A 23663-nucleotide genomic window follows, 5' to 3' on the forward strand; every position below is an offset into this window, starting at 1 on the left:
AATCATGACGTTATTATTTTTTCAGCCGTATGCAGTCCAGGAGCTCAATGCGGTTGCAGGTGTGATGATTACTGCATCTCACAACCGCAAGGAAGACAACGGATACAAGGTAAACCTTGGATTCCTGACCTTTGCTTGTTTTATCATTCTTATTTTATTCAAATAATATGTGCTGAATGTATTTTCTACAATGGGTAGCAGGGCCAGACATTGGGAACAGAAGGTTAAAAACATTGAGGCTGGCCCTCAAAGAGTATGTATCCCTACTTTTCAATGTGTACAATTACAATAGTCTCTTTGTTGGTCCTTTTACTTCTAATTGCCCTTGATTTCTCTATCTTTTCTCAAATCCATCCTCTCTACATTTCAGAAATAAAGTCACATTGTACCAAGAACTTGAAGAGTAATAGGCATTTTCAGGAAAGAGCCAAAGGAATAGTACCTTGACCTCACTCTCCTCTCCCTCTGACCTTCTGCTGGTGCTCCCCATTGGCCACAGGACCCACTTGATGTGTCAAGTGGCAGAAAGTAGAGCTGGAGAAGGGTGAAAAGTGGATTTGGAGGGGAAATAGAAGATACATAGCACAGTATTGAGCCAGTGTTTGGGGCTTCTGGGTGATGAGTCCATGTTCTTGTATGTGTTTTTTCTTCTTGTGTGGGAGGACTCCAGATACACTGGGCTCTATTTTCCTGGGAAAAAGAAGATTTAACACTAATCTAAGATTTTAGCCCTGGCCAGCTAAGTGAGCAGTGTTACATTCAGAGAGACAGGGAGGAAGCATGATTAATTCAGTTTGGGACATTTTAAGTTTGAGGTATTTGTGGGTCAACCAGGTAGCAATATCCTATAGGCAGTTGGATATATTATAGACCTGTAGCTCAGGGGAGAAATCTGGGCTGAAGTTAAAGATTTTGGGGTCACCACACATATAAGAACATATAAGAGTACTTGGAAGTTCTTCACTTGAATGAGTAGCCAAGAGACAGCATAGAGTAGAAAGGAAAGAGGTCAAGGATGGATCCCTAGGGAATACCAATGTTAAGGGAAGGGAGGAAGAGGAGGAGCTGGAGATACGAAATAAGAGAAAGACTATAAGAGCTTGGTGTCAGAAAAACCAAAGAGAAAAAGAGTTTCAAGGAGTTAGAGGTCAATTGTTAAAGAGAGCTGAGAACTCACATCTCTTCTCTGAGCATGAGACTCCATAGCCAACCAAAATCCACAATACACTCTAGGTGTGTAGTGGTATCTCATTGTTGTTTTAATTTGCATATCCCTAATGACATATGATGTGAAGCATCTTTTCAGATACTTGTTTGCCATCTGTATATCTTCTTTGGTGAGATGTCTGTTAATGTCTTTGGCCCAATTTTTAATCAGGTTGTTTTCTTATTGTTGAGTTTTAAGAGATCTTTGTATATTTTGTGTAACAGTCTTTTATCAGATATATCTTTTCCAAATATTTTCTCCCAGTCTGTGGCTTGTGTTTTCATTTTCTTGACACTGTCTTTTGCAGAGCAGAAAATTTTAATTTTAAAGTCCAGCTACCAGTACTTTCTTTCTTTTTTCTTTCTTTCTTTCTTTTTTTCTTTTTTTGAGACACAGTCTCACTCTGTCGCCTGGGCTAGAGTGCAGTGACATCAATCCGCCTAGCTCACAGCAACCTCAAACTCTCGGGTTCAAGGGATCCTCCTGCCTCAGGCTCCTGAGTAGCTGGGACTACAGGCGCACACCAGGCTAATTTTTCTATTTTTAGTAGAGACAGGACCTCGCTTGCTCTTGCTCAGGCTGGTCTCAAACTCCTGACCTGAAGAGATCCTTCCGCCTCGGCCTCCTAGAATGCTAGGATTACAGGCGTGAGCCACCATGCCTGACCTTTATCCGTACTTTCTTTGACGCATTGTGCCTTTGGTGTTGTATCTAAAAAGTTTTTGCTGAACCTAAGATACTCTAGACTTTCTCCAATCTTACCTTTTAGGAACTTTATAGTTTTTCATCTGTTAAAGAATCTGCTCATTATTCTTTTGTACTTTTTCTTATTGATTTGTGGGAATTCTTTATACGTAAACAGTAGCTCTTGGTCATCTGTTCTGCACATATTTTCTTCCAGTCCTCTTGACTTTTATTTATGATGTTTTTCCCTGCATGGTATTATGGTATTTTTTCCATTTGGAAGCAAAATTATTTTGTCATTTTAATTAGTTACATATTTAACTTGTAGGTTAATTTAGAGAGCTTCAATATTTTTATATTATTATTGAGTCTTCCTATTCAAAAATGGGATGTCTTTCTATTCTTTCAAGACTTTTAGATCCTTTAGTAGCATTTTAAAGGTTTATTTTTTTTTAACTAGATCTTTCACATTTCTTTTAAAGTTTATTCCTGGGTATGTTTTGTTGCATGAATTTTTCTGTTACTGTATCAGATAGGGGTGCTTTCTGCTGGAGGTTCAGTAAAACCAACAAAAGTGGCTTAAGCTGACAGGAGTTTATTTTTCTCACATAACAAAAAGTCCAGAAGTAGGTAGCTACAGACATGGTTCTATAGCTCAATGATGTTAGGCCTGGCATCTCTGCAGCGTTTTTGTTTTTTTGCCTTTCCCTTAAGCATGGCCATCACATGATGGTTGCTATACCTCCGGGCATCCTGTCTACAAAAAAGGCAAGAAGAAGGGGGCAGAGAAAAAGGACAGAATTTTTTCCTTATGTTTCATAAATTTTCACTGTGAGCTTTCAGGACTTATGGAGGAAATCTTTTTTGTGGCTTGGAATGTACAAGCATCCCTCCAGGGCAGTTTTGTTTGTTTGTTTGTTTGTTTGTTTGTTTAAAATTCTGCCAGAACCTCAAGGTTTCGGGCACCAGGAGCAATTTCCATGCTAATTTGTCAGTTCTCATTCTACCATAGTTGACGTGCAGACCTTGGTTTTGATTCTTTTTTTTTTTTTTTTTTTTTAATTACCCAAAACCTAAGAAGAAACAGGCATGCTTCCTCATCATCTCTCTATAATAGTGGGGAGAACTTTTTCTATTCTGGATTTCCACTGAGAGTAAAATGCTTCAAGGATTCCATTTTTATTAAGGGGTCTTAGTTCCAGCTCCCTACCTTGCACGTAGGTGTTACAACCCAAGAACCAGATAAATGGACAGTTCCTAAACCCCAGGCAACTGCAGTATCAGGCTTACCTGGTACCTCTGGTTTTAATGCTTGCTTTTTCTCTCTACTGCCTGGAGTTGTCCCTTTCTTCTTGTAAATTAAGCGATGCATTTAAGATAATGTTTTTCTATTTAGTGTAGCATTTTGAGTTGTATTTATAGAGCAAGAAGTTTTAGGTCATCTAGTTTGCCATATTGTTTGGCACATATTCAAATGTATTCTTCTTTCCTTCATTCAGCAAGCAATAGAAGGAATTCATGTCATATACATGGTAGAAGTTAGCATAGATACTCTCTAAGCAGAGTCCCTTCTAACTTTGGGATCCTGTGAGTTATAAGAATTACATTTTCTTGCTTTTTGGGTAACTGTTCCTAATGTCTTATTAATCAAACCACACAAACTGAAAACTTACTGAAATGTGTATGAATAATATGTTGTCTTTCCTGAGACAGATTTATTTGGTGTGATATAAATTCTACTTTAATTTATGATAAAAAATGATGTTTTCCATATCATATAACATAACCACTTTACAATGTTAAGTTTAATAGTATCAAGTTTTATGGGATATTCTATGGTTTCTTAGATTATCTTTAGCATATAGTTACAAATCTAAGAGTATGATTGCATACTATCATATATGCATATTATAATGTTGTCATCCTTGTATTTTACTTGTATTATTATTAAAATATATTTCTAGCGGCCGGGCGCAGTGGCTCACGCTTGTAATCCTAGCACTCTGGGAGGCCAAGGTGGGTGGATCGTTTGAGCTCAGGAGTTTGAGACCAGCCTGAGCAAGAGCCAGACCCCGTCTCTACTAAAAATAGAAAGAAATTAGCTGGACAACTAAAAACATATAGAAAAAGTTAGCCGGGCATGGTGGCACATGCCTGTAGTCCCAGCTACTCGGGAGGCTGAGGCAGAAGGATGATTTGAGCCCAGGAGTTTGAGGTTGCTGTGAGCTAGGCTGATGCCACGGCACTCTAGCCCGGGCAACAGAGTGAGACTCTGTCTCAAAAAATAAAATAAAATATATTTCTAAAAGAGAAAATAATATGTGATCATTTTATTAGAGTCCTTGTAGAATCATTACTATCAATATCTTTTATAATTTATTAAAATAGTCTCATGTTGACATTTTTTACTTGATTAATTTGATGTGTTTCTTCCTAAAGGCAAAGATCTCTACTGTAGCTAAGAAAAGATATGATAAGCATTTTAAGTAATTATAGCTATATTTACCTATTATTTAGGTTTATTGGGAAACTGGTGCCCAGATCACATCTCCTCATGATAAAGAAATCCTGAAATGTATAGAAGAATGTGTGGAACCCTGGAATGGTTCCTGGAATGATAATTTAGTGGATACCAGCCCTCTGAAGAGAGATCCTCTGCAAGACATTTGCAGGAGATACATGGAAGATCTGGAAAAAATCTGTTTTCACAGGTATCTAAGTGGGAATATAGGATAGTATTACCTTAGAATAAAGTTAACAAATGAGGAAAAGTAAAAGGATAAAAAAAGTATTGTTTCATTATATTAAAATTGTAGCTAAATAGTATTATTTACCAGGAGCCAAAAGATTGAAATAACCTAAATATCCATAACTGATGAATAAGTAAAATGTAGTATATCCATATAATGAAATATTAATATTATTCAGCAATAAAGAGAAATTAAGTACTTACATATTACAATGTGTATAAACCTTGAAAACATTATGCTAATTCAAATAAGCCAGTCACAAAGAACCACATATTGCCTGATTTCACTTACATGAAATGTCAAGAGTAGGCAAATATATAGACACAGAAATAGATTAGTGGTTGCCTATGGCTGGGAGGAATGGGAGGGTGTGGGGGTGGCAGCTATGGGATACAAAGGTTTTTGGAGGAGTAATAAGAATGTTCTAAAATTGATTATGGTAATGGCTGAACAACTCTGTAAATATAGTGAAAGCCATTGAATTGTACACTTTAAATGGGGGCATTGTATGGTATGTGAATTATATCTCAATAAAGCTATTAAATTGTACTTAAATATATTTCCTCATATAAGATCAGGAAATTTCCTTAAGATTTTATTTTTCCTTAACTATTTTTATATTTCCATAACTACTTCTATAAGTTTTACATAAATAGCTAACACTATTGCTATACGGAATCCTGGCTTATTATGTTTTTCGTATCCTACAAAATAGACTTCAGCTTTTTCTCTATTTTATTTTCAAAAGTACACCCATCAAGCTATCAACTATTTGCATCTCCTTCTAAAATGACAAGTGGGCAGTAATACTAACTAAATGCTGCTACCTATAGTATCTATAGTCATCTAAAAAGAATTTGATCCTTTGTTTTTTTGGTTTTTTTTTTTTTTTGAGATGGGGTTTCACTCTGTCTCTAGGGCTAGAATGCAGTGATGTCTTCATAGCTCACTGCAACCTCAAACTCCTGGGCTCAAGTGATCCTCCCAAGTCAGCCTTTCAAGTAGCTGGGACTACAGGAGCATGCCACCATGCCAGCTAATTTTTCTATTTTTGTAGAGGTGGGATCTTGCTCTTGCTCAGGCTGGTCTCAAACTCCTGGCCTCAAGCAATCCTCCCGTCTTGACCTCCCAAAGTGCTAGGATTAAAGGTGTGAGCCACCATTCCCAGCCCCTTTTATTATCTTTTCTATCTTTGCTCATTTATATTTTTGTTTTTTAAAGAGTATATGGGCAAAAGCAAATTAACAAATGAACCTAACTGAAAGCATAATCACACAGAGAGGAATTATTTCAAGTGACTTTAAAATATTATAATTTGAATATACATTTCTAGTGGGATATGTCTTAAAGATAAAGAACTACAGGATCACCTCAAATTGTATTTCATAGCTGTACTGTTAGTAGCAATGTTGATGGCTTTATAGATATAGATATATAGATATGCATGCACGTATACATGTACTATAAAACATATGGGTAATTATGTCAATGTCACCAGGAACCCAAGATTGTAGTATAAGAAGGAAATGTAAAATCAAAATAATTTTAAAATTACAATTTTAAATATGAATTTGAAATATTAGTATGAACTCATGATTTATTTACTTCTTGCTAAAATACTAGTTCTATAACTAACAAGACCTATGACTACCCCTAAAACCCAGATATTGTGGTTTCTAAATACCATTTCCCAGTACAAGGCACCAGGGCTCCTTGAAGAAATTGATGATTCTCATCAAGACTGGGACAGAAAATGTACAAAATAAACCTGAGATATCTTTTTTTTTTTTCTTGCTATAAAGCAAGGAAGCCATTAAAGATACTGGGGTCATAGCAAAAGGATATAGGCACTAACTTGAAGGGCCTCCTACTAGCTATCCTATTAGATCATTGGGCATCAAAAAGAATAATCAATATAATGAATTAAAACATTAAACATAAAAAGCCCATGAGTATTAGTAATACTAAAGAAGGACGTCTTTGGTCACTTTTGGGAGTTGTTGGACTGAAAATTGCTCATTCTGAAATTTGATAAATTCCAAATTTTCATTCTGAAAATTGGTAAGTTCTTGAAACTTTCTCTTAATTTGTTCTGCCTTTCCTATATGAATTGAATTTTAGGGTTAATCAAGTAGTTGATGAAGGATAATTATTTTTTAAAGAAAAATCCAACTAATAAATGCAGAAGGAATACTAGAAGTAGAAAATCATTATTTTGTGACCTCTAATAGATAATGTATCTAAGCACTGATCATCAAGGGCTGATGAAATGTTGATTTCATTTCATCAAATAAAATGTTGATGGGAAATCAAGTAGGTGAAACGTTAATGGGAAAGTTTATGATGGGAGGAAAAATGTTGATGGGAAATTTTATGATGGAAGGATTAGTCTGACAAGACACTGTTGAATCTTAATTTAACATGATTAAAAATAAGATAGACATTATGTGCCTCCCTTTGTGAGTCAATAGAAAATACACAGCACTTATTCTTGCCTAAAGAATTGAAACTGAATCTAATGTTGCCTCTAAATTCAAATACCTATGTACCAAAAAAAAGAAAGAGGAACATGTTAATACCAAAAGGATATAATCTGCATACTGAAGATACGGGAAATTCTACAGGGCAAATGATCTAATTTCTTCAATAAATAACATGGAATTTGGGGAAGGCAGGGAGGAACATTTATAAATTAAAAGTAACTTGAGAGATGAAGCAACTAAATTATGTGGACCTTGTTCAGTTTCTAATTCAAGTAAACCAACTGTTAAAAACCAACTATATTTTTGAGATGGGGAAAATTTGAACACAGGGCATTATAAGACATTAAGAAATTATTATTCATTTTGTTAGATGTGATAATCGTATTATGGTTATGTTTGTAAATACCAAAGCATTTTCACATAAAATAATATCTTGAATAAATGAAACTAGATTGACAGAATATTGGTAAGTGTTGAAGCGAGGTGAGTGTTGAAGCGATAGATTTAGGTATTCTCTACTGTTATGTGTATGTTTGAAAGTTGTCATAATAAAATTTTATTTTTATTTTGTAATAAATTTTATTTATTTGGGGGAGTGGTTAGTAAATGATAGGTAAGGATGTAGAAAGTTTTGCTGTGGAAAAGACCAAAGAAATGGGGACTAGATGCTAAGGGAAATGATACAGGAGAGAGAGGGTAACCAAAGTATTAAGTACTAACTAAAGTTCTTGAGTGAGAGGAGATGGGGACCAGAGCAGAAGTAGAAGGGTTGACCTTTGACAGAAAGAACACTTGCTCATTGTTGTCAGATGGAAGAAGGAAAAGATATGTATGGATGCTAGTGGGGTTGTAGATTTGGTGTGGGAAGATTAGGAGGTTCCCATCAGATGGCTTCTCTGTCTCAATGGTGTATGAGGGGAAGAGAGAGGAAAGGAATAAAGAAAGAAGAGAAGGTATTAATTAAATCACCGTCTTGGAGAGTAAAATGTAAGTATTTGGGGTAACGAAGTAGAATTGCCTGACAGTGTTGAGTGTCCATTGAAAGTAAAGCTGTTCAATCCTTTTGAGAGATTTACTCTAGCAATATTGAGCAATTTTGGTACAGGCCTGGAAAAGGTACTTAGCTGGGTTCAACAAGGGATGGGGTTATGGAGAGTCAAGGTAACCAAAGTGACATAGAAGAAGGTGATTGAAATGAGGTACTTTGGAATCTAAGCTGGGCATGAAAGAAAGTAAGGGGGAAGGGTCTGCTGGAGAGTGAGAAAGACCAGTTAGGAAGTTTTTGTCATGGTTCTGATAGATGGTACTTACACAGAGTTTAATTTGTTTAGGGTAATGGCACAGCAGATAGAGGGAAGATATCGAGGTCAGGAAGTTGAACCACAAAGGAAGAATGCATTTGAATTAAAAAATCTTTTGATCTTTAAATTAATACCACAGTTTGTTTTTTAAAATATCTTATGCTACATATCTGATAAAGGGCTGATAACTAGAAGCTATATAGAACTCAGGAAAATCAGCAAGAAAAAAATCAAACAACCCCATTAAAAAGTGGGCAAAGGACATGAACAGAAACTTTTCAAAAGAAGACAGACTAATAGCCAACAAACATATGAAAAAAATGCTCAACATCTCTAATCATCAGGGAAATGCATATCAAAACCACAATGAGGTATCACTTAACTCCAGTGAGAATGGCTTTTATCAAAAAGTCCCAAAACAATAAATGTTGGCGTGGATGCAGAGAGATAGGAACACTCAGACACTGCTGGTGGGACTGCAAACTAGTGCAACCTCTGTGGAAAGCAATATGGAGATACCTCAAAGAGCTAGAAGTAGAACTACCATTTGATCCAGCAATCCCATTACTGGGCATGTACCCAAAAGAACAAAAGACATTCTATAAAAAAGACACCTGCACTCAAATGTTTATAGCAGCACAATTCATAATTGCAAAGGTGTGAAACAACCCAAGTGCCCATCAATACATGAATGGATTAATAAAATGTGGGGTGTGTATACACACACACACACACACACACCATGGAGTTCTACTCAAGGACAAAAAACAATGGTGATCTAGCACCTCTTGTATTATCCTGGATAGAGCTGGATTGGAGCCCATTCTACTAAGTGAAGTATCATAAGAATGGAAAAATAAGCATCACATGTACTCATCATCAAACTGGTATTAACTGATCAACACTTATGTGCACTTTTAGTAGCAACATTCATTGGGTGTCGGGCAGGTGGGAGCAGGGAGAAGGGGGATGGGTATATTCACACCTAGTGGGTGCGGTGCACAGTGTCTGGGGGATGGACATGCTTGAAGCTCTGACTCAGGTGGGGCAAAAGCAATATATGTAACCTAAACATTTGTACCCCTATAATATGCTGAGATAAAAAAAAATATCTTAGACCTCTGTTGAAGGCTTTCATCACTTTTTTCAGAATTTGACTATTTTTACTTATATCCCAGATAACAAGTTTTATGATATTGATCAAATGGTCATTTTCCTTTACAGGGAGTTAAACTCAAAGACCACCTTGAAATTTGTGCACACATCTTTTCATGGGGTCGGACATGACTATGTGCAGTGGGCTTTTCAAGTGTTTGGTTTTAAGCCTCCAATTCCAGTACCAGAACAAAAAGATCCTGATCCAGACTTCTCTACTGTTAAATGCCCAAATCCCGAAGAAGGAGAATCTGTGCTGGTATTATTTTTAAATATTTAAATTACTAGTTTATTAATTACAACAGATAGAACTCACTGGCAATTCAAAGATTACTTGCAAAAGCAGAAACCACTGTAGTTTTTATCTTTTAGATTATATTGGAGCCATAGGTTGTATTTTCTTAAAATTTTTTATGGTGGATTCCCTAATTTTAGGCTTCTTAATTTAAATTTAGCCGATCTATATGCCTCCTAAAATTCATATCACTAACATAGTGTCTACATTTAGAAATATTAACATGGAATTTAGGTTCTTCAGCATAATACAGCTTTTTGGGTTACTATTTCAGGAACTTTCTCTGAGACTGGCAGAGAAAGAAAATGCCCGTATAGTTCTAGCCACAGATCCTGATGCAGACCGACTGGCAGTGGCAGAACTTCAGGAGAAGTAAGTAGAATCTGTTATTTGATTAAAAGCTTGAACTTTGAAAAGCAATTTTCAATTTTAAGTCTCACAGACTCACTGAAAATATGAAAAAATCAAAAAAGAACATAAATCTCCTATAAGCCCACCATCCAGGGATAACCACCCAAGTTGATACTTTGGCATTTCCTTCCTATCTTTTTTCTACTCAAATATTTAAATATATAATTGCTTTTGTAAAATTGTGATCATCCTATGTATAGTTTTGATTGTTTTCTGCTTCAGTTGTACTGTGAGCATTTCTTTCCCTGTCCTTAAATATTATTTAAAAAATTAATTTTAAAAATGGCACAGTATCTTAACAGATTGCTTTGTCAATATTATCTTGGTCCTCTGGGTTGCTGTGTATTTTTGCCATTATAATATGGCAGATGTCTTTACACAGAAAGGCTTAAACATCTCCTACTAATTAAGTAGGAGAATAAAAGTAACAATGTAATAACTTTCCAAAAGACATTGCAACCATTCCTACCCGAGGTCAGTTAGAAAAGAGATAGTAGTAAATGTTTTTTCGAAATCCCATATAATAATTTTTGGTTTTTACTGTGTGATCTAATTTGTAGGTCTTAGAGTCAAGAAGTTTCAATGAGAAGTTAGAAAGGTCCTTACTTTGAATTTTCATTCTCTCTACAGTGATCGTTGGAAAGTTTTCACAGGGAATGAGTTGGCAGCTTTATTTGGGTGGTGGATATTTGATTGCTGGAAGAAAAATAAATCAAGAAATACTGATGTGAAGAACGTTTATATGTTAGCCACCACAGTCTCTTCCAAAATTTTGAAGGCAATTGCACTTAAAGAAGGATTTCATTTTGAAGTAAGAACAGACAATATCTGTGCACTACTTTTCTAAACCTATTTCTGTATGTAAAAGATATCTCCCTACCAAAACTGCTTTCATTGATTTCATTTGTAATTCCCCCATTTTTCCTAATTCTGTTAATACTTGTTTAATCTTTTTTGATAGTGTAGATACCTTGAGCCAGATTCATCCAGTCCTGTATGTGAATTTCTGGGACTAAGATGAGATATTCTTTTAACATTACATTAACACTTATTATTCCACACAATAATATCTGGTTTTCCCACTGGGAAAATCTGGCTTCTGGTGACCTCATCAGTAACACAGACTCTATTCGAAAAAATTAATAGGTGTCATCAATCCCTTGCGTAGGTTCTTCAAGCACAGTCTTAAGAAACTTTAAGTAGTCTTCTAAATTGAAAATGAAGACCCAGTCATTCTACATTCAAAAAACAAGTAGTGACTGTTGATCTGTCCAGATCCTTAACCTTTGTGAACCTCTGGCAGTTAAGTTGACCATTTTTACAGCTTCTGAGACTAAGCTGCTTTTCCTCTGCCACCTTTGCCAAATATCAGTGCAAATGTTACCGCTGGGCATTTTTCTTGAGCCATAGTCAAGCTACAGGTCTTAACACTAATAGGCTGAGTATAAGAAAGTTGTGCTTGTGTTTATGAAGTATGAAGTAGAGCTTTCAATCTTAGACTTTCTAAAACACAAATAGCAAAATAGAAGATATTGAAAGTTTATTTGAGCCTAAGATTCCAAATTACAACAGTGTGAATGTTTTCCTTGTTTATATCTGTGGCAAGAAAAATGTATAGTGAGCACAAGAAAGATAAAAAGAACATGATTCTAAAGGTAAATATTATAAATTTGCTTTTTTTTATTGTCGTGAGGGGGAGATTTTTGGCTTTCTTGTTTTTATTTTTTGGTGAGGAGGTAGGTAGAGGGATGAATTAGAAAATTTAGTAATGGTGAGCTTTAGAATTAGGTATATCACATATTTTTCTTATTGACTCTAAAACATCATGTCTTTAAAGTGAGCAGTAGCTCATTAGATGAAAATCCTCAAATCTAATTACTAAAGTAGTACTTTGTAACTGTCTTGGTGGTTTTATTTAGGCCACAGTTATGGGAAAGTACACTTGGTTCAAACATATGTTGTGATAATGTTAAAAGTGCATCACTAAAAAGCTTCATGGCCTTTGATTACTCAGGGAGACTAAATCCACCAACCTTCATAGGTACTCCTATATTAGTGGTTATATTAGTAATAGCATTTAAAGGACAGTTTCTGAGAAGCAGTATAATTGATTCCCGACTACCTCTCTTATATGCAGCATAATCTTGGGCAAATTTATTTAAGCTTTGAGCCTCTGTCTCAGCAACAGTGTGAGCATTAAAAAAGATGATGTAAAGCACGTATTATAGTACTTAATAAATAGTAAGTGATCATAGTGTGTTTGTGTTACTTTGTGACTATATACGTCACTTGTAAATATTGGATTATATTTGGCATAAATAACCTATTATGCTCAATAAATAGGTCATCAGTAGTGGCAGTGTGTATAATTATGGCACTTTGTCACTATAAGTCTACCACTGTAAATCCTTGTGGATTGAAGATCATAACAGGAGATCACTATATGATTGTTATGTGCATTTAGTGGCAGATTTTTCTCTAAAATGTATTTGTGAGAGAGTCACTTAACTAGAATGGCCTCCTCTGCATTTCAGGAAACATTACCAGGTTTTAAATGGATTGGAAGTAGGATAAAAGACCTCCTAGAAAATGGGAAAGAAGTCCTTTTTGCATTTGAAGAATCTATTGGTATGTAGTAAATATTAAAACCTTTAAAATTTGATTGAGAGAATTTTTTAATGTAATTCTGTAGAGAGGAATTTCTGTCTTCTGCTTTTATATTTTGAATTGTAAAAACTATAGCAAACTGAGAAATTTGTAGATGCATGTCTTATCAGAAATTAAAAGAACCAAGTGTCCCCTAAATACATTCTGTATTGATGGGTTTCATCTATTGCTAGGCTTTTAAATTCACTGGTCCTTCTGAAGAAACATAAAACTACTGACATTATAGGCTTAAGTTTTCCTCTTTTCTAAATGTTTTTTAATCCTCAGGTTTTCTGTGTGGAACTTCAGTTTTGGAAAAAGATGGGGTGAGTGCAGCCGTTGTTGTTGCCGAGATGGCATCTTACCTGGAAACCATGAATGTAACATTGAAACAGCAACTAATTAAGGTTTATGAAAAGTAAGTTCTACTATTATGAATTTCACATGTTAGATTTTTCCTTCCTTTCTTTTTGTCTTACCCTTAGTTTTCTAAATTTGTTTTTGAGGAATAGTCAATGTTTTTTTAAAAAGTATTAAAATTATCTGAATTAAGGATTGCCACTTTCTACAAAATACTATAATAGGCTTATCTTTAATATTTACTTTTCTAAAGAGTTACCTAAAATCTGATTTTAGCACTTTAAATCTTTGTGCAGATATGGTTATCATATTTCAAAAACTTCGTATTTCTTATGTTACGATCCACCTACCATCAAAAGTATATTTGAAAGGCTTCGTAATTTTGATTCTCCGAAAGAATATCCAAAATTTTGTGGGACATTTGCTATACTGCATGTACGGGACATTACCACTGGATATGACAGCAGTCAACCTAATAAGAAATCAGTAAGTATCCATTTTTTTCAAACAATTTAGAAAATATAATAGCTCATGTCACCAAAAAGTCCAGAGGTAGGACAGATCTCACATGGGACTCAATCCAGTTTCTTCATGCATACCAGTTTATTATAAAGGTTACAATTTAGGAACAGCCAGATGGAAGAGACCTATAGGGCAAGGCACTGGGGGTGAGGGGTGTGGAGCTGCACCACCCTCCCAGCGCACCTCTGTGTTTACCAGTCCAGAAGCTCCTGTAAGTACCTGTTTTTAAAAAAAACTTTTTAACAGTTTATAATAATTCATACTATAGTCAAGTGGTAGAACTTCAGGCCTGTAAGTTTCTTGAGACTAGGTAGGACCCATTGTTTTACTCCAGAGCAGTATTAAGTAACTGGTCTCTGTGACTCTGATCCTATCCTCATCACTCCCCAGATAACAATCTGTAATATCTGGGGTGGGGGCGGGGGAGAGAGAGAGAGAGAGAATGTGCAATGATGCTAAATAATGTTAAAGTCTAAAAGCATATAATTTCAAAGCCATACATCTAATTTTAACTTCCCTTTCCAACCTATTCCTTGTACCTCAAGCCAAATAGAACAACTTACAGTCACATATATACATATTTTTTTTAATCTCTATATTTTTAGTCAAGCTGTTTTCTCAGTTCATCTTTTCTTCCTACTGCTACAGATCTATATGTCAGCCACTATTTAAGACTTAAAGCAAATGTCATCTCCTGCACATGGGATCTCCCAGGTCCCTGCATTATGGGGCATCCAGGCCCCATAATCAGATGTCTTCCTCCTGAGGTTTCATTACATAGTATGCCTTCCTCCTGTCATTTGTTACTTTCTATTTTATGTTATCATTGTATTGTGCATGGCCTCTCAAAGCCCCTGCCTATGTAGGAGGTGCTCAACAAATATTTAGAGGCCATAGATTGCTGATCCTATTCATTTTGTTGTTATGATGATGATGATTAGCCTAAATTTCCATTTGTGATGTCCTGATGTTGTCTTAAGATTCTAGAAACGTAATGTATTTTGGAAAATCTTCAGCTTCATGTGTAGACTACTACCCATATTCCATTTTTGTGTATACATCCAGTCAACAAATATTGGTTTCCATTTGTTGATATTCTGTGTATGTGCATGTGTGTGTCTGTTTTTGTCTTTATAAATTACTTAAAGGGAATAATCAAATCTTTCGCTTTTTATTTCTCTAATTGTTGCTGTGCTTACAGTAGCCTTTGGTGGGATGCTTTTTTCCTCTTAGCTCTTATTAAAGTGTATGATATACATTATTCAAGGTGCTTTTTCATCTCTTCTCCTCTGATTCGTAAAATAATTTTATAAGGCAAGTAGCACAGATGCTGTTATCTCCAGGGTTACATAGTAAGTGTCAAAGACTTCCTGAATTCTGTCTTCACATTTCAGATTGATATTCATCTGTATGTTTTATAAAAACCCTTCTGTGCTACAGGCACAGATATATGGCAATGATAAAGGCATTGTTTCTGCACTCAAGAAAAAGTCTGGTGGTGAAATGGACAAATAATCAGCAATTACTTTACAAAATGATAAGTGTTACCAGGGGAATCACAGGGTGTTATGGAAGAGCATAGGAGGGACCCCCTAATTAGATTTTAGAAGACTTCCTTGAGAACTTCTCTGAGTTCTCAAGTATGATTAGGAGTTACCCAGATGCAGGAGGAACAGAGGGTGTTTCAGGCAAAGAGAGCAGTAAGTGCAAGGTCTGGAGGTGAGAAGGCTTGTTCTCCTTCAGAGAAGCACAGTAGTTCTTGAGAACTGGAGTATGGGGTGAGAGGGGGAAGGGCCTGTGCGGTGAGTAGGTTATGAGGGTTAAGCTTCCAGGCAGGCAGATCAGTTAGTACATTGTTTCAGAGTCTAGATGAGAGATGATGGTAGCCTGAATTTAATATAGTAGCAGTAGTGATGGAGAAAACTGAACAAAATTGAACTATACAAAGGATACAATAGACAGGACTTGCTAATTGATGGTCTGTGAGTGAAAAAGAGGAGAGGAAGGTCTCTGTCTTAAGCAATCAGTGTATCATACTACACTGACCAAGAGAGGGGTCTCAAGGACAGGACCAGGGCTCAGGACACCTGAGGGAAAGTCCCACTGTCAACCCCCCCGTAATAGCACAGCTCTCACAGTCCCCTCCAGATGCCCTGACAGAATGACATGTGAACTAGGAAGAATACGAGTGTTAATTCATGTAGTCAATGTCAGTAAAGCTTCATTTTAAAATTTTTACTAAGAATATAAATAATTTTTTCTGCAACCTAGGATACGTGCGCTCCTCTTTGGAGACCATTGATAAACAGCTTGTGAAAATGGTTTGCAAATACAGAAGCAGTTTGGACTTTGGAGCAGATAGACCTGGCTCCCACTTCTTGGTCTGTCACTTAGCTGATTGTTTTGAGCAGGTTGCTTACTCTCTTCGAGCCTCATCTGTAAAATGGCAATGATACTTTGCAGGATTATTGCTGAGGCCCAGAGATCATGTATATAAGGTATACAACCTAATGCCTGGACCATTATAAGCATTCAGTAAATGGTATGCTTATGAATTATTACATAGGTAGTCTTCATTTGTATTTTATAATCTTTTTAAATTTTAAAAAATTTTTCAATTGTGGTTAAAAATACATAAAAGTCACCATCTTAACTATTTACAAATATAGTTTGGTAGTGTTAAGTATATTCATATCATTGTGTGACAGATCTCTAGAACTTTTCATCTTGCTAAACTGAAACTTAGTATCCATTAAACAACTAACTGCCCATCCTCATCCCCCTCAGCCTCTCAGAACCACCGTTCTACTTTTCGTTTCTAATTTGACTACTTTAAATACCTCAAATAAATGGAATGCATTTTACAATTCTTGAAAATGAAAAAGATACCAAGTGTAATTAAGCTGTTGATGTATTTTGCATAGGTGCTGCCTGTGAGTAAAAATAGCCAAATGATTACATTTACTTTTCAAAATGGCTGTGTTGCTACTCTTCGGACAAGTGGGACAGAACCAAAGATAAAGTATTATGCAGAGATGTGTGCGTCACCTGACCAGAGGTGAGAAGTAATTTTTTATATATGTATGTATATTAATTAAAGCTTTATTGAGATACAATTCACATACCATACAGTTCATACAGTACATACTTTTAAAATGTACAATTCACTGGTTTTTCAGATGTTCATAGAGTTGCACAACCATCACCACAATCAAGTTTAGAACATTTTCATCACCCCCAAAAGAAGCCTTATACCTGTGGGGCACATGGAACAGAAAAACCAAGAACTCCATGCACTAAACCTTGTGTTAGCATTCTCTCTCCATCTCATCAGCTGAATATCTTTTTCCTTTTATTTTCTTCTTTTTGGTCACTGACTAAACAAAGTGTATAAATTTAAAACGAAATGGTCTGGAGGGAGGTGATTCAAATTTTTTCATAATCTTAAAATTACTTCCCATTTTTCTCCATCAGAGCCCTAAGCAGTCACCAATCTACTATCTTTCTCTATAGATTTGCTTGTTTTGGACATTTCAGATAAATGGAATCATACAATATGTGGTGCTTTGTGACTGCCATCTTTTACTTAGCATAATGTTTTCTAGGTTCATCCATATTGTAGCATGAATCAGTACTTTATTCCTTTTTTTAAAAGTTTGTATTTTATGGCCCAATAATATTCCATTGTATGGATATGTCACATTTTTTAATCCATTCATCAGTTGATGGACATTCAGGTTATTTACACCTTTAGGTTATTATGAATAATACTGTTATGACCATTTGTATACAAGTTTTTGTGTGGACATATGTTTTCATTCCTCTTGGGTAAATAGCTAGCAGTGGAATTCCTGGGTCATATGGTAATTCCATTTATTTAACCATTTCAGGAACTGCCAGACTGTTTTCCAAAGCAGCTGCATCATTTGGGAATTGAATTTTAAAATTGTAATGAATTTGTATTCTTGGAAGGAATCTCTGATCTTTAACCATTATATGATGAACATAAAGAAATGATCAACAACTTGTGTTTATTGCCAAATAATCATTTTATACATCTAATTTGACATAATCTTCCAAGTTCATTTCCTTTTAAGGGTATGAATTATGGCTAAATTAACTTGATGAACATGTTAAAAGGCTATTTAAACCTATTAAAAGTTTCCTTCCTATAATGTTGTTACTGACCAATATATTTTTGGGAAGGAGGTTTTTTAGAATTGCCTTCAGAGCTCAACCAAGCTACATTATTTTGTATTTCCCCAAATCTTTGTATTTAAGGGTAGATTTTATTTCCTTTGGAGGAAAAAAAAAAAAAGAAGAGATCTCCTGAAGTCATTCAGAGCAGAGTTTAAAGTAAAGTAAATTGGGTAATGCTATATTTGGTTAAAAATGAAGTATGAGGCCGGGCGTCGTGGCTCACACCGGGAATCCTAGCACTTTGGGAGGCCAAGGCAGGAGGATTGCTTGAGCCCAGGAGCTCAAAACCAGCTTGAGCAACATAGCGAGATAACATCTCTATAAAAATTTTTTTAAGAAATTAGCCAGCTGTGGTGGCACACACCTGTAGTCCCAGCCACTGGGGAGACTGAGGCAGGAGGTTCCCCTGAGCCCAGGAGTTTGAGGTTGCAGTGAGCTATGATCACACCAGTGCACTCTAACCTGGGCAACAGAGAGACTCTGTCTCAAAGGAAAGGAAAAAGAAGCATTATTAAAGTAATAAAAACTGATTTGTTGCGTAGCTTGTAATATTAGTGTGAAAGCAGTTAAAAAAGAGGCTTTCCTAGAAATGCTTTGGGCAACAGCAGCTCCTCAGTGATGACTTTGAAGGACTTACTTGTAAGTGCATTTTTTTTTTTTTTTAATTGAGACAGAGTCTCACTCTGTTGCCCTGGGTAAAATGCAGGGGAGTCGTCATAGCTCACAGCAAACTCAAACTCCTGGGCTCAAACAATCCTTCCCACCTCAGCCTCCCGGGTAGCTGGACTATAGGCGTGCACCATGATGCTGAGCTAATTTTATCTAATTTTAGTAGGATAGGGTCTCACTCTTGCTCAGGCTGGTCTCAAACTCCTGAGGTCAAAAAATCCTCCTGCCTCAGCCTCCCAGAGTGCTAGGATTACAAGCATGAGCCACCGCAGCTGGCCTCATATTTGTTTTTTAAACATCTCATTCTTTTAATCACACCTCCATCTGCTACATGAAAGATATATCTTATCACCCCATAACATCTGTACTGAGTATTCTTCAAAGTATTTCAAGAAGACATTTTATCTTAATACCTGGTATTGGTGTTCAAAGCCATTAAATTACCTGACCTAAGAGATTTAGATTTATAATATAACTGCTCCATTTGTCCTGTGCTCAAGAATTCCTATTAGTGCAGTTCAGCTTCAGTTTATCAGTAGTGTTTTCTTTGTGTATGATTATTTTGTCTTTTTTTTTTAACTGAGTAAATTTTTCTTTTGTATACCAATTGTTTAATCATTCCATTAGGTATATGCCCTCTTAAAAAGTGAAAATATCTTAAACAAATTTTAAGGATGTGAAAATAAAGAATTCCAAAATTCTTAATCTTTTTTTCTCAGTGACACTGCCTTACTGGAAGAAGAATTGAAGAAACTCATTGAAGCTCTAATTGAGAATTTTCTTGAGCCCAGTAAGAATGGACTGATCTGGCGTTCTGTTTAGGGGTACACCAGTAGGTCACGACTTTGTACTGGCATATGGAACAGAACAACCAAGAACTCCACTCACTGAACCTTGTGTTAGTGTTCTCTATCTCATCTGGCCAAGTATCTTTTTCCTTTTATTTTCTTTGTTTTTTTGTCCGCTGACTAAACAAACTATAAATTTAAAATGAAGTGGTCTGGAGGGAAATGATTCAGTTTTCTTCATAATCTTGAACAAAAGTCAGTACATTAAAAATATTAGAGTAACATGTTCTTCCTTTAACAGAAACATAACAATACAAAGGGAAGTTTTCTTATTAAAGTGTGATTAAGCCTAGTTCCATATGTTGTAATTGTGTATAGCATGGTAAAAGAAAAAGGCAGATAGATGTTATGTAACTATAGGGTTAGTTAAGGAAATTAATCCATAAAATTGGCAAGAAAATGGTACTATTCCTAGATCATTATAGAAAAGTGTCACTGTTACATCACAGGCATTAATTTATAAATTAGAATATTTGAAATAGGATATTTAGCATTTCTAGTTTAGAACAGGTGTTACGATATGTGGTTTCAGCACCTCCGTTTCAGGTGCCCTTGGTGCAGTGTAAACTTACTGTATGTATTTAAAATTCCAAAGTTTACTGAACGTAAAACAATAGTGGCAACACTCCTATTGGCTTTGTTCTTGTCAAATTTCTCAGTGCCTTCTCAGGGTCTGGGATGAACTAAAAGCGTTCCTGCATTGAATACAATTAAATCAGATAGTTAAGGAAATGTTCAGATAGTTGAGGAAAATCTTCCAAACTATATAGGTGCTTCCTCTATATCAAATGAGCTTGCTGATTTTAAAGTCTTATGAATGTAAATAAAGATTTTAATAAAAGCAGGTTTAATGTAACTGTAGTTAAGGATCTTCATGTTAGAATTGTTTCAGTTATCATAACCTTTAAAGAAAAAAATCTGAACTGAGAAAGGAGCTCTGAATTTATTTGGCAGTCTAACTTTTGAATTACATTTTTGTAAGTAGATTTATTCCTTTATCTTATGAAGTAATGTTAATTTTACAAAGAAATAAGACATCCAGATTTTAAGTATTATGAAACATGAAAACTACAAGTTTTAAAACAAAAGTCCAGTTTATTCTAATATCTTGCTTCTGTAGAATTTCTTATCACATGAGTACTATTAATATTTATCTTTTTTAATGCAGAAAAAATTTTTTTCAGGAAGTCAGTCATGGTTGATTCTGTGGTCTTCTGAAAAGATTTAATAGAGAAATGCTGTTTAATCGTCTTAAAGTGTATCTTGTCCTATATAGTTCTCAGAATACACGTGTGTTATAGTTAGAGGTAACAATAAGAAGGCCTTGGGTATGATCATACTAAATGAATTGCCTACAGGAGATAGCACTGGTATGACAGAATTTATTTCCTAAAAAAGTAATAATAATACAAAGTTTGAACTGATTAGAATGTTCATTAAATCATGATTTGGTTTGTTGTAGCTCTCAGCTGACATTTGGTTGAGCCCATATAATCCAAACACAATTTTCAAATTATTGTATTGCCACTATTGTTAATTTGTTCTTTCCTTTCTTTCTTATAGCTGGATCTTGTATGACTGTAGATAATAGACAGGTAGCTAAATGCAGAGCACCATTTTTCTGAATGAGTTTGTTTCCAAAGGATTTGCACTGGAGAAGAAATGTGTAGAATTTTTTGTATTAAAAATGTGTAAAACATTTTTTGTTTTATTTGCCTTTAAGAACATAGATTGTAATTTAGGAAATGGCGTATATTCTATAAAGTGGTATAAACAATATTGTATATATAAAAAAAGTGTATATTTGGTTCTAGTATCTGTGTTTCAGTGACTGACGAACAAAAAATGAAGCTAAAATGACATGACAGCACATTCATAGTTACTAAAGCCATGTCATGGTTGTCATTCTATTATGAAGAGAATAGTTTCATTTGCATGCTTTAATATAATGCAACATTTAAGTCATCTTAGTCAAAGTGAAATGTTACTGAAGTTTGGATCTTACCTCAAAAATGTAAAAGTCCAAAGTTAAAATTAACAAGATTTTACAAATGTTCCCAAAGTGTATAGATTGAGGGAATTAGCAAGCTCTAGCAAGCTCTCGAGGCTGATAATGATATTTAACATGAAGTTGACATAGTGGGTGCACATTTGCCCTACTGGAAAAATTCAGTCATACCCCAAGCAAGCCAAGAGAGACAAAAGTGCTGGCCTGTGGAGCATTGCGTTATCTTTTTCTTTTTGAACAATATCATGGAAATGAATATATTCTCATTGAGCATGTGTATCAAAACTGGAGTCTTCTAGAGCTCTGGGGGAAAGGGAAGAATTAGTGGGCAAGATCAAAGCATAAATTGGAAGTAAATAGTAGAAATAAACAATATATAGGTCAATAAGGCAGCACAGGAAATGCTTCTCATGAAGGGCAAACCTAAAAGTAGGGAATAAACTGGCTGCAAGTTGTTTACTTGTGTTTACTTGTTATGATGGATAGTGAACCTATTGTTTTCCTTTATTAGTGATCACTAAAAAGAGCCCAAGTTTTAGGAGGTGAGGAAAAGTACCCCTCTTACAGATTCAATCCCTGCTAGGATATTGTGTTAGAATCACATGAGAAATTGGGAGGAGACTGAGCAGAAATAAAAAAGAATAAAATGTAGATTGAAAAATAAGACCTCTGAAAAATGTTCTGGAAATAAAGATGATATAACCCTGGAGAGGAGAAAGCTTCTGAGATAGTTTACTAGGCCTTAAGTTATTAATTAAAGCTTTTATTGAGGGACTCAAAGTAAGAAGTACTATACCAAACTGTTCTCCCTCTCTAATGAGGACAGAACCAGTAGGAATAAGGATCTCAAAAAAGAAAAAATAAATAAAAAGACAGCATGAAAAGCTTAAGTTAAGATTTAAGAACATCTTGGGGAGGAATCATCATGTCTTCTATTTGAAATCAGGAATAAAAATTTTAAATATTACGGGATATACAACTGTCATAAAAAGTATTAAAAGTAACATTTGGGTTCTTTCACTCCATATCTAGAATAATTTAGCTCACAAAATAATTTTTGTATATGTTGAGTAGTAAATGCGTAGGTGCAATGAATACAGACCTGCTTGGATGTTAGTTTTAATTAACCTAGCAAATTAAGTGAGACTTGAACACAGTTTTGTTCATCTTAAAGAATGTAAAGCATTGTAGGTTATTTGAGGTTTTTGTTTTAAATATAAAGTATTGTTATTTGGATGTAGTAACTTCGGCAGACAGAGAGGTTCTAGGAGATTGGATACTTTGGAATATCTCCATATCGGAAACAAACCTTCCATTCCTTAAGCAGTTTGCTTCTGGAATTGATGCAACAAAGATGTTAGCTGGAGTTTAATGGATACATTGTTCTATGAACTGCTGCTATTGGTATTTCTTTCACATGTTTTCCATTGATGTTTGTGATGCTTGAAAAATCCAAATTCTGCTTGGATGAATTTAATTTTATGCCTTTTTCTCTCCACCTCCCTCTTTCCCTAAGTACCTACCCTTCCATATTTTGTTACTGTGAAGAGCTATCGCCCTATTACCTCACTGATAAGAAACTTAACTGTATTCATTCAGAATGCTTTAAACTTACTCATAAACTGCATTTGTTTATGGACTTTTGGTTAGTTTGTTATTAATGTCAGAATATTTAAGGCTTATTGTAAGAGGTAATTTTAAATCTATTTCATAATCTGTTTTGGTCTCTCTGGATACTACTATATGTTAATTTATTGTGGCCTTTTACAATTCACTTGTCTTCTGAGATTGCTTTGGAAACTGAAGAGGAAAGAGTCATACTAACCAAAATGAATGGTCAGTTATCTATTAATAGCATTTTATTACAGGGTTCCTTGTACTTGGGACAGCCAAAGCACAAGATTTCAGGAAATCTTTTTCACATTTGTCCCTTAAGCATCTTACCATAATCCATTAGAAGTCTAAACAGAAAGAAAAGAATTGCTCACTGTCTGCCTGTTTACACAGCATGACTTTAGTTCTAGTTAGAAACAGAGTCAGTGTTGACTATTGGTTCCCTTAAAATATTCACCATACTGTTACATTCTTTAAGCTGTCTTTCCTCTTTGTTAATTTAGGACTATG

At 35.1% G+C, this 23663-nt stretch overlaps 1 protein-coding gene across 1 annotated transcript in view; it reads left to right on the forward strand.

The window, feature by feature from the left end:
* PGM2L1 (phosphoglucomutase 2 like 1) overlaps positions 1 to 19505 on the forward strand; it is a 44950-nt gene extending 25445 nt beyond the window's left edge. Inside the window, exons 5-14 of the mRNA XM_069469257.1 lie at positions 26 to 109; positions 4409 to 4602; positions 9650 to 9839; positions 10150 to 10247; positions 10917 to 11097; positions 12821 to 12914; positions 13221 to 13350; positions 13589 to 13778; positions 16739 to 16872; positions 19403 to 19505. Of these exons, the coding sequence (XP_069325358.1) occupies positions 26 to 109; positions 4409 to 4602; positions 9650 to 9839; positions 10150 to 10247; positions 10917 to 11097; positions 12821 to 12914; positions 13221 to 13350; positions 13589 to 13778; positions 16739 to 16872; positions 19403 to 19505 (1398 nt within the window). The remainder of the gene's footprint in view (positions 1 to 25; positions 110 to 4408; positions 4603 to 9649; positions 9840 to 10149; positions 10248 to 10916; positions 11098 to 12820; positions 12915 to 13220; positions 13351 to 13588; positions 13779 to 16738; positions 16873 to 19402) is intronic.
* The last annotated feature ends 4158 nt before the right edge of the window (positions 19506 to 23663 follow it).

The sequence above is a fragment of the Eulemur rufifrons genome, chromosome 6 (assembly GCF_041146395.1).
Source record: "Eulemur rufifrons isolate Redbay chromosome 6, OSU_ERuf_1, whole genome shotgun sequence".
NCBI classification, from domain to species: domain Eukaryota; kingdom Metazoa; phylum Chordata; class Mammalia; order Primates; family Lemuridae; genus Eulemur; species Eulemur rufifrons.